The 12,045-nt window shown below is 45.0% G+C and overlaps 1 protein-coding gene across 8 annotated transcripts in view; it reads right to left on the bottom strand.

Annotated features, from left to right (window-relative positions):
• Positions 1 to 10,752, bottom strand: part of FANCC (FA complementation group C) — a 72,028-nt gene extending 61,276 nt beyond the window's left edge. For 4 of the 8 annotated variants that reach the window (XR_013394628.1, XR_013394629.1, XR_013394630.1 and 1 more), the window contains exons 1-2: positions 10,630 to 10,751; positions 6,850 to 6,942 (exon numbers count right to left, since the gene is read on the bottom strand). Coding sequence is in view for 4 of the 8 variants with exons in the window: in XM_077936067.1 (XP_077792193.1) it covers positions 6,850 to 6,873 (24 nt within the window). In the remaining 4 variants the exon portion in view is untranslated. Of the gene's footprint in view, positions 1 to 6,849; positions 6,943 to 10,629 lie in introns of all 8 variants that reach the window. The other 4 variants (XM_077936069.1, XM_077936068.1, XM_077936071.1 and 1 more) reach the window with 4 other exon arrangements.
• Positions 10,753 to 12,045: the final 1,293 nt, after the last annotated feature.

Here is a 12,045-nt window from a genome sequence, read left to right as displayed (position 1 = left end):
CCCTAAGCTGATTCCCCATTCAACTCTTTTAAAAAATAGGTCCATTGAGCGAATTCTGGCCAAAAAAAAATTGAGAAGGGTGATTGGGAATAGGGAATGGGAAGTAGTTTTCTGCCTCCTCTTGAAACTATGAAAAAACAAAACATCACAACTGGAAGAAAGCAGGGAGGGAGAGGGAAGGAGGGAGGGAGAGGAATGAAGATTGATCTTTGCTTAATCATTTCTATAAGATTAGAAATAGCAAAATGCCTTTAATAACTTAAGAGTGATAAAATATTCCAGAACAGTATCCATGTTATTTGCAGAGCACAAATCAAAAGACAGGAGATCCCAATTGTGTGTATTATTATTATTATTATTATTATTATTATTATTATTATTATTATGTATTTTTACCCCGTCCAACAAAATATTAAAATACAATAGTCTGTTAAACATTAAAAGCTACCCTAAACAGGGCTGCCTTCAGATGTCTCCTAAAAGTCTGGTAGTTGTTTTTCTCTTTGACATCTGGTGGGAGAGCATTCCACAAGGCGGGGTGCCACTACCGAGAAGGCCCTCTGCCTGGTTCCCTGTAACTTGGCTTCTCACAGCGAGGTAACCGCCAGAAGGCCCTCGGCGCTGGACCTCAGTGTCCGGGCAGAATGATGGGGGTAGAGACGCTCCTTCAGGTATACTGGACCAAGGCCATTTAGGGCTTTAAAGGTCAGCACCAACACTTTGAATTGTGCTTGGAAACGTACTGGGAGCCAATGTAGGTCTTTCAAGACCAGTGTTATATGGTCTCGGTGGCTGCTCCCAGTCACCAGTCCAGCTGCCGCATTCAGGATTAGTTGTAGTTTCTGGGTCACCTTCAAAGGTAGCCCCACATAGAGCGTATTGCAGTAGTCCAAGCGAGAGATAACTAGAGCATGCACCACTCTCGTTAGACAGATAGGGTCTCAGCCTGCATACCAGATGGAGCTGGTAAACAGCTGCCCTGGACACAGAATTGACCTGCGCCTCCATGGACAGCTGTGAGTTCAGAATGACTCCCAGGCTGCGCACCTGGTCCTTCAGGGGCACAGTTACCCTATTCAGGACCAGGGAGTCCTCCACACCTGCCCACCTCCTGTCCTCCAAAAACAGTACTTCTGTCTTGTCAGGATTCAACCTCAATCTGTATTGAGTCCACTCCTGTACTGTTAAATGTATATGGGGCCTAACTCATACCGTCTGCTTATGGAGCTTGGGAGCCAAGATGGCAAGCACAGAATCCCACTTCCCCTGTATTCAGTGAACATGTTTTGAAAGTGCAAACAGAGCTAGAATATTCTCTTGGAAAAGGCCTTTTCAGTCTTCCAAATGAAAGCAAGACTGTGAAGACTGACTTGATGTACCACACAGATGCCGAGCATGAAAACAATAGAATCCTGCTTGTGCTGCCCCAGCAGCAGCTGAAAAAGGCTCCATAGGATCAGGTTGCCTGACACATTAGACCTTAACTGAGTTTGTTAGCATATATTATAGATGGGAAAGGTCACGTAACCTATGCCATTGACAATGAAATACTATTCCCTCTGGTTTATTTTCAGTTACAATTAAGTTCCTCCAATTAATGCCTACACTACTGCATGGGTAGACTCCTCCCCTCCCCCCATATTAACTGTAACCGTTGAGTCTGTATTCCTATTACATTTCATGCTGCTACAAAATTACCACTGACTGAGGAGTTCTAGACAATTATAATTCTCCTCCAGTTACTCCAGCTGCTTTTGGGGAGAGAACAAAATAAAGCCTTGCTCCTGCCTCAGAACCACCCAGTCAAGTGCTTGTTGTTCTATACTTTTAGGAAGTGGGGAACCCTGTGGAGTTTAGGCATGGGGTATTTGTTACATCTTTCAGAGGCTGTAAGCAGCATTTCTAACATGGAACGGATTAACTTTATTCCATCAAGTAAGCTATCTGGATTAGTGTCTGAATTGTAACATTATAGTCAGTAACTTTTGTCAAGTTTTAAAGGCAGTTCCCTACAGTACACCCAAAAGCTACAATCATGGGTTGCATAGGATACAGAGACTATCTGTAACCTCAGATATTGTGAAAGCCTTGAGTCAGTAAGAGAGAGGATACAGAGGAGCACACTAAATTAAATCAGCAAATGAAGTTTTTCAAACTTCACAGAAAAGAGTCCACAAAGTAAGCATCTTCAGAGTGACAGTAGTAAGAAAAAAATGAAAAGCAAAATTAAAAGCAAAGGAAACCATTCCTTTGATGTGGTCTCCTTTATCACATTCTAGTTTATTTTAAAGCACTTTATGATGTATAGAAAAGAACATAAAATCGAAACTATATATTAACATGTAGACTGAACTTCCTTTAATACCAAGAACATGAATTAGCTTCATGTGTTTTTGTACATTAAAAAATGTGAATAAAGAATCTGAAAAGCAGTGAAAATGGGAAAGCCAAATTTTCTAAGGTTGCAACACATGCATCTCTAGTCTACAACACAATAAATGAATTTGAGACAAAATAAAGTAAAACAAAATAGTAAAACAAAAAAATTATTTATTATAAATATACTGTTTTAATTAAAATGCAAATTTTATCGAATAATAAATGTCAAGTTGTTAATAGAAGTGAAGTCCACTGAAATTTATAGATGGAAAGTACTATGTAACTGAAAGAAAAAAGTGCCAAGAATGAAGTACAACATTTGAAGTCTTCCCTCTCAGTGCAGGAGCTATACTAGGATCAGAGGCAACTGACGCCTCTAGGTATCTGCCAAGATCAATGCTGCCAAAACCTAACACTAAGCAACTAAATACTATGTAAAGTCTACATTGTAGTGTCTGAAAATAGCCAGAAAATAAAAAGCATTCAAGCCAGAAGTGCTAAGATATATAACTATGCACCTGCAAGACGGTGTTCCTCCTTTGAGTACAGGAACAACCCAAAATAAAAAGGGTGTTAGTATATATTGCTGGGTACTCCTTAAAAGAAGGGTCCAAGGTCTCCCTGGATGTACACATTTCCTCAATCCAATGGCATTTACACATAGCACCATCAATATTTGTTTGAAGTCATTAAATAGCTGCCCCACGGAAGAACTGAGTCTAAGAAATAGCAGCCTACTCAAGTCTGTATGTGAATATATAGCCAGTCAGGGAACTGAAGCAAGATGTAAAGTAAAGGTAAAGGGACCCCTGACCATTAGGTCCAGTCGTGGCCGACTCTGGGGTTGCGGAGCTCATCTCGCTTTATTGGCCGTGGGAGCCAGCGTACAGCTTCCGGGTCATGTGGCCAGCATGACTCAGCCGCTTCTGGCAAACCAGAGCAGCGCACCGAAACGCCGTTTATCTTCCCGCCAGAGCAGTACCTATTTTTCTACTTGCACTTTGACATGCTTTCGAACTGCTAGGTTGGCAGAAGCAGGGACAGACCAATGGAGCTCACCCCATCGCAGGGATTCGAACTGCCGACCTTCTGATCAGCAAGTCCTAGGCTCTGTGGTTTAACTCACAGCGCCACCTGAGTCCCTGAAGCAAGATGTACTCTCTGCCAAATACCTGCATGATCATACAACTTTTATTTCGTCTTTACTGGTGGATCCTGACCTTAGAGTTATAATTAACCAATCATTGCACCTCAACCTTTGAGTAAGACCTAGACAAGTACCGTAATTTTATGTTTTCCACGCTCAGAGTCCCTGCCACATACAAAATATGAACACTGGACATATCCACTATACCAATCTTGCTGTCAGCAAGAAAGGTTCTGCTCTTCAGAACCTGGTACAAGCTGCAGTCTAGATCTCTTTTTGAAAGGGTTCTTAAACCATTCTTAAAACTCAACCTTAAGAATAAAACTCAGTGCCCCTGGTTGGCAGCTGTGAGAACAATATGCTGGACTAGAAGGACCACTGGCCTGATTCAACAGGCACTTGTACAGATATTACAAGTATTCCGTGCTCCTATACTGCAGCGTTTCAGTTCTTAATGCCTTTTTGTAATCCTGTGGCACACTGTGGGGAAATGGTCGGTCTCTAAGCCATTTCTACTGCTACATTTGGTCTCCCTTTAGTGAGCACAGTCTCACTCCTAAGACAATTACTATCTCTTTGGATGTTATCTCCTTTTAGAGTTAAGCCAAAGGCTTTCTTTGCAAATGCACCTGGTACTGGGCACACAGGAACAAGGCTGGTGCACTGTCAAGTCCAATAGGACAGACTGCACATAGAATCAAAGAATTATGGAGTTGGAGGGGATCACAACCCCTTACAATGCAGGAATCACAGCTAAAGAATCCCTGATAGATGGCCATCCAACTTTTGTTTAAAAAACTCCAATGAAGAAGAGTTCACCACCTTCTGAGGCTGCTAACTTTTGTCTTCCGGGCTTGCTTATTTGAGTGCCATGAGTTTCACAGGCAGTTCCAGCAGTAAAGACAGTGGTCTTATTTCTCATCCTTTTAGCATCTTAGTTATGTCTTCTGAGGGATGCCTGAGGGCATTAACCTTTGGGTGCATATGCACCAACCCATAATGAGCTCACTCAACATATTAGGTCAAAACTCAACCAGATGCAGTGTAGTGTTAACGTTTGTGTGTTTTCAATTTGATGTAGATTGTGTACAGATGGATGGTATTAGGCAGCTAGTGAACTATTATATTAACAACAACATTTATTTGCTGGCCTTTCCTATTTCCAGCCAATGCCCATTGTCAGCTGCCAGAACTTCTCTCTCTCTCCCTTCAATGGATCCTCACCCATTTCTCATTCAACAGTTACTGCAGTTTTGCACTTGGGGATTGTATTTCTGAGCCTCAGCAGGCAAGCTCAGCACCTATTTATTTTGGATAGTGGCCATATCCTTTGTGGCATGGGAATATAAGCAAAATCTAGAGCAATGAAAAGCTGGTGATCATCAGCCTATTAAGTTGGTGACCTGTCTCTATTATTTTGTTGCAACTAGTTCTGCCATGTTCTTGTGTATCTGCACATGCTAAAATCTGGACAAAGCTCCCAGGTTGAAGCCATAACCTCTCCTTTGGCAGTGTTTCACAATTTGGACTAGTGCCTATGGCAGTTTCCTGGCATCTGCATAATCTGGTGTGAGATGTTAGAGAAAATGGAATGGTAGGTTGGGGGGCACATTGCCTCAAAGGAGTGGAGAAAAGCAAACAGGCCATTGCACTTCTTCACAAATGGGATGGCAATGGGATGATTCAGCATTTGGACAGTTCTCACAAGCTTCCTGATTTCCATTGGCCAGGCAATGTTCACCCCTCAAGCATGGACAATGACATTTGGCTGAAGGATATTCATTCACACTTCCCCAACGCATCAATGCAGCTGCACTGGTGAAACAGCGTTCAATTGTTTGGCAGTGGAGTTAGACTAAAAGAGCTGTCTTCCTCCTGTAACACTTGAGTCACATTTTATGCCATTCCACTTTTCCCAGGTTCCCCAACTATAGGTTGAGGTTCTTCTGTCAAACAGGCAGGCTCTCAACACCATGTGTGCTCCTGTCCTTAGGCAACCAAATTCATTGACGCTGTAGCGAACAAAATATTAGGCTGTTTTAAACCCAATATTGTTTTCTTTTCCCTCACTTCAGTAGGATTCCTGCTAGGGCTGGGTGATATCTGGTTTTAAACATCTTGATATATCACCAGCTAAACACTGCAAGATACTGACATATCACAATGTCTAAAATAAGGATGGAGCTATGTAGAGGCATTGACTAGCTTTTCTGTTTTTCCCTGCATGACAAACACACACAAACCATGATTCATGATATATTTCCAGGTCAAAAATTATGAAACCAATATCACAATATGAACTTCAAACAAGTTTAGGTCATTATACTGATATATCGCCCATCCCTAATTCCTGCTGCAGGCAGATTTAAAAAAAATAATAATAAGATGTATCTACACACCTACTCCAGACTAAGTAAATTCCAGCCAAATGTTTCAAAACTCCTTAATTTCAGTTGGAAGCAGCAACATAAACTTAACTCTCTTCACTAACATCAGTTGCACTTACATGAAAATATTCTTTAAAATGAGTGATTTAAGACCTGATAATTACAAAATGAATTAAGCATATCAGTAAAACTATTTCTACAGTTACAATAATTTTCCTAAATAAATTCTCTAAAACCTCCATGATCTGGAGATAGAAAAATAATTATGAGATAAAAGACCATTTAAAGATGATTTAATTAATTCAGGATAAAACTATAACTAAACCATTTATACAGTGTACATCAAATCCACATTTCAAAAGTATATTTTCTGTGCAGAAAAATAATGAAGGAAAATAATGGATAATAGAGAAACAATTTTGTCTAAAATAACCTCCTTTGTGAAAAAGTGGCTTAAGGACTACAATGTTTGGGTTTTTTAAAAAATAAAATAAAATAAATGCCAGTCCACAAGAGGGCAAAAACTGCAGTATTTATTTAGCAAATCTGTTTCCATCCAAAAGATGGCAGTGGCAGATCAATCATCAGCCTGAACTGTATATTGCCAACAAAATTGGTGTGGGGGGAGAGAAAAATTTAAGAAACCCCTTCACGAAGTATGTTACTGTTGCTGGCAAGATAATAACTTCCCAAACTTCTCTTCAATAACTGCTGTACTATGGAAGGGATCACTGTCACCAGCAGAACATTTGAAAATACTAAAACCCCAAAACACTGCAAAAGATCGAAATGGGGAAAAATAATGACCACACAACATTCAGGGAACAATTCTATCATTCTTTAATCATAAAAATAAAGAAATGGAGTTTCTGCTTTCTGAAAACTAATCTTCAGCTAAAACAAAAATAATAGACTGAATTAAACCATTAAGGTTACCTCTGCTGAAGCGATTCTTGACATCAACTTAAATCTGTGAATCAAAATCACCAAACGTGCTCATTTTGTTTATTGAGGCATCTTACTTTGCACCTGCAGATCAGCAAAATATACCAAAAGTTATACATTACAAATAAAAACAGTCTTCAAAATTAAAGCAATTGTTGATATATCTAGTCTTTTTGCTTCCTTTGCAGGCCGATCCACAGAAGTTTCACTTACTAAGTAACTGTGTCAGGTTATTAAAAGTAAAAGCAGGCCCCCCCTCCCAATCACTGCTCAAGAGGCTGACAACAGAACCACATCCTCCTGTTTGCAAATGAGAAAAATGTAAAGTGCTGAACTTGGGATGCAGTTTATTAACTTACGGCATTCATTACATTTTACAATATTTCAGCTCTCCTTTCCTGTCATATTAATGTTGCAGGGCATTCCCCAATAGCCCCTAACAACCAGCCTCGACCAGGAGCCTTGTTAGCAAAGGCTAAAACTGGTAACAGTGTGGCAAGGAAAGCTATCTTCGCTACCTACCCCCCCAAAAAAACCTTCCCCCATTGTGCTCAGTTCCGATTCTGAACCTGAATGTGTTATATAGCAGGTAGAGGGGAGCTTTTTAGTGTGGGAACCAGCACCCTTTCTCCTCCTGAAACCTCACCATATAGTGCATGGAAATAAGTTCTTTAACTTTGCAGCATGAATTCCCCCAGCCTTTTCTCCAGTACAATGAACTTTTTAGGGGCTCAAGTAATTCCCTCACACCCCCATTTTCTCTCAACATTTGACTTTTAAAGCCACTGAGCATGATGTGTCAGTCCATTTTCGGTGGCTGTTTTTCTTTTAATTTACTAACTTACTACTTTCCAACATACTGGGGGGACTCCCAAGTATGCAGGTACCTCCTCTTAACTGTGGGTGGCCCTGTTACCCTGCCCAGCTGACAGGCACCAGATCAACAGAATCAGCTATAGATGGAATGATGCTCATGCTGACTATATGTTGTGTGCTATCATTCACCATTTTAAACAGTTCCAAGACCGGTGGGACAGATGTCTGCAAGAGGACAGACGTGTACACAAAGACTGCAAAGAATGTAAGCTCCTTGGAGAGCAGGAAATGAGTATGACACACACTACTTGCCTTGAAGCAACACCTCCAAGCTCTTAAAGAGCCAGCATTTAAGTATATACTGTACAGTATATGAAAACCTTTCATGACAAGCTAGTCATGAAATTCCCTCTTCTATACACCTAACAAGGTAAAGGTAAAGGGACACCTGACCATTCGGTCCAGTCGTGGCTGACTCTGGGGTTGCGGCGCTCATCTCGCTCTATAGGCCGAGGGAGCCGGGATACAGCTTCCAAGTCATGTGGCCAGCATGACTAAGCCACTTCTGGCGAACCAGAGCCGCGCACGGAAATGCCGTTTAACTTCCCGCCGGAGCGGTACCTATTTATCTACTTGCACTTTGACGTGCTTACGAACTGCTAGGTTGGCAGGAGCAGGGACCAAGAAACGGGAACTCACCCTATTGCGGGGATTCGAACCGCCAACCTTCTGATCGGCAAGGTCCTAGGCTCTGTGGTTTAACCCACAGCACCACCCGTGTCCCTCCTAACAAGGGTACAGGAGCCCTAAGTCTGACTGGGCCTATAGCAGTCTTGTATATCATATATTAGCCTCGTACAGGGGTAGGCAACCTAAGGTCCGTGGGCCATATGCAGCACAATTGCCTTCTCAATCCAGCCCACGGATGGTCAGCGTGTTTTTACATGAGCAGAATGTATTTAAAATGCATCTCTGAGTTGTTTGTGGGGCCTGCCTGGTGTTTTTACATGAGTAGAATGTGTGCTTTTATTTAAAATGCATCTCTGGGTTATTTGTGGGGCATAGGAAATCACTCCCCCCAAATATAGTCCGGCCCACCACATGGTCTCAGGGACAGCAGACCGGCCCACGGCTGAAAAAGGTTGCTGACCCCTGGCCTAGTAGCAAGAGACAACCAATAATTCCATGCAAGCAAGTGAGCAGGCTGGCAGAGGAAGGGTGGACTGGTTCCCCCATCCCATACACAACCAGTAGAGAATCTGGCAGAGGGAATACTGCTCCCCTACACAGTGCAGAGAAATGCAGGTTACTGCAGGAAGAACAGAGCACTCCATACTGCTGGCTGAGGAAACCCCAGGGTGAAATCCTCCTGAATCAGTACTTTACCTTCTGTCAGTAGTACACCCTGGCAAGCTACCCAGGCAGCAATGGAAAGAAGCATTTACATTTCCCCACAATACCTCCAAGCAGGGTTGCCAACTTGAATAAAATATGGGGGGGGGGGGGTAAACCCTGCCCTGCACAACTGATCGCATGACTCAGCGCACACACACCATTTGAATGGCAATGCCCATTAACTTTGGGGGCCACGGCCACCCCCCAAGTATCTTATTTCGGCCCCTAGGAGTTGGCTCCTATGTCACTGCGGGAAATAAAAGTGGTGACGGATTCTCCTTCCTTGGGAGGCTTTTATGCAGAAGCTGGGTGGCTGTCTGTCATGTATGAACTAATTTGAGATTCCGGCATTGCAGAGGGTTGGGCTAGATGACCCTTGGGGATCCCTTTCCAACTGATTCTATGACCAGAACGAGCCATCCAATATCCAATGCTGCTCAGTGACCCAGGCCAGATTTTTATTTAACCAAGTGTGTGGGGTGGTGGTGTTGTTGTTTTTTTTGGGGGGGGGAATAAAAGTTGGCATCACTACAGTGGTACCTCGGGTTACATACGCTTCAGGTTACAGACTCTGCTAACCCAGAAATAATGCTCCAGGTTAAGAACTTTGCTTCAGGATAAGAACAGAAATTGTGCTCCGGCGGCGCAGCAGCGGGAGGCCCCATTAGCTAAAGTGGTGCTTCAGGTTAAGAACAGTTTCAGGTTAAGAACAGACCTGCGGAACGAATTACGGTAAGTACTTAACCCGAGGTGCCACTGTATTGGGCTTCGCCAATTGCAGGTCGTGGCCCTGGCTGTTTATTCTCTATTTTCCCCTTTTTGGGCAGGCTAGCCGCTTATGCTCGCTTGCCCTTCAAAGCTCGCCCATACGTAGCCGCAGCCACATTCACCCCACACCCGCTTTCCCCCCTCTCTCCCTCAGGGCTATTAACGTGGCTACTCGGGAGTAAGCCCCAGCGGCTGCAATGGGGCTTTGCCGGCCCCGGCCAAGGCGGGGGTTTCCTTCGCCTTCCTCCAGGGCCGCCAGAGCCGCCGCCGCCTCGGTCGCCTCCCTCAGGCGGCGCGCGGCTCCCCTGAGGAGAAAAGCGCGGGAACTTGGGCCAGCAGGGCCGCTGACGAGGCCAATGAGGGCGCCTGGCCCAGAGGAGCCTTGTGAGGGGGGCCGTTGGCTTCTTCCCGCGCCGCCGCCCCCCTTAACTTCGCACTTGCAATTTTATTTTTTTATCGCCCCCCCCCAGCCCTCCTCCCCTCACTGCCTACCAGGGAACCGAATTCGCCCCCCACTTCAAAATGGGGCAGCCACGCCAAGGGGAGCGGGAGGCGCTTTGCACACCTGTGAGGGGAGGGAGTGTGGAGGGGGAGGGGAGAAGCCCCGTCGCAGCCCCGCTTGTGTCCCGTCCCCCCCCCTCACAAAAAAGAGGGTCCTTCCTCGCCAGTCCTTTTACACGCGAGTAAACACGCGCAGTTTCAGGCCCGCTCTCTGTTCGGCCGTATATTTTGCGCGCGCGCTCGGGCTCGGGGCCTTTTTCACTCGCTCTTGCTCGGTTCAGCGAGACTCACCGCCGCCGCTGCTGCTGCCTCCGCGCGCAGCAGTTCAAAGCTCCGGCGGGGCGGCCTCTTCGCAAAGGAGCTTCGGAAGGGAGCTGCGAGTGGCAGCCGCGGCGGCCAATGAATGAAGGCTCGGCCGGGTAGTGTGTGTGTGTGGTTTTTTTTTTTGTAGTTGTTCTCCCCCCGCCCAGGCCTGTAGCATCCAATCCTTAAACGCAGAAGGCGGGATTTCTCCGCCGCGGCCTTTAACCCTTCATAGGGACGCGGGTGGCGCTGTGGGTAAAACCTCAGCGCCTAGGACTTGCCGATCGCATGGTCGGCGGTTCGAATCCCCGCGGCGGGGTGAGCTCCCGCCGTTCGGTCCCACCTAGCAGTTCGAAAGCACCCCTAAGTGCAAGTAGATAAATAGGTACCGCTTTATAGCGGGAAGGTAAACGGCGTTCAGCTTCGTCACGCTGGCCACGTGACCCGGAAGTGTCTGCGGACAGCGCTGGCCCCCGGCCTCTTAAGTGAGATGGGCGTACAACCCTAGAGTCGGACACGACTGGCCCGTACGGGCAGGGGTACCTTTACCTTTAGCCCGCCAGCCAGGCAGAAAACAGAGGCCACGGGGCTTGCACGGATGAGAAGTAGAACCTCCACGTTCAGTGGCAGTCAGTGTGTCCCTGAATGTGAGCTGCGGGGAATTGAGAAGCGAAGTGGGCGGATACAGTAGGGGAAGGCTGTTCTTCATGTCTTGTTTGAAGACTCTCAAAACAAAAAAAATTCCTTCCAGTAGCACCTTAAAGACCAACTAAGTTAGTTCTTGGTATGAGCTTTCGTGTGCATGCACACTTCTTCAGATACACGTGTTGCATGCACACGATAGCTCATACCAAGAACTAACTTAGTTGGTCTTTAAGGTGCTACTGGAAGGAATTTTTTTTGTTTTGACTATGGCAGACCAACACGGCTACCTATCTGTAACTTGAAGACTCTCGGGAGTGTTGGGTCTTCCTTGGGAACAGGATGCTGAACTTTAGGCTGGTTCACAAGGGCGAGGATAATCAGCAGTGACTCTTCCCTCCTTCTTTGACCCTTCTCTCTCTCCCCCCCCCCCCCATTCTGGGATTGTTATTCTTTTTCTTAATCATTTTATTAACATATCTACATTCAGCCCGAATGGTTAGAAGGTCCGGAGAGATTTCAAATCCTCAGGAGCATGAAGCTCTTTGGGAATTGGGGGTGGGGTGGGGTGTCAATTCAGTTCACCTTTGAAGGCAAATCAGTTTTTCCAAAACCATAGGAGAACAGAAACTTAAGCCATCCTTCAAAAATTCACTTCTCCAAATTTTACCGTACAGTTTTCCAGCCAAACCCATATTCTGGGTTAGCGGAGTCTGTAACCTGAAGCACATGTAACCCGAGGTACCACTGTACTGGAGTAAA

Source organism: Podarcis muralis, chromosome 11, assembly GCF_964188315.1.
Source record: "Podarcis muralis chromosome 11, rPodMur119.hap1.1, whole genome shotgun sequence".
NCBI classification, from domain to species: Eukaryota; Metazoa; Chordata; class Lepidosauria; order Squamata; family Lacertidae; genus Podarcis; species Podarcis muralis.
Note: the sequence above shows the minus strand (reverse complement) of the source record. Positions and strands in the feature narration are given on the sequence as shown.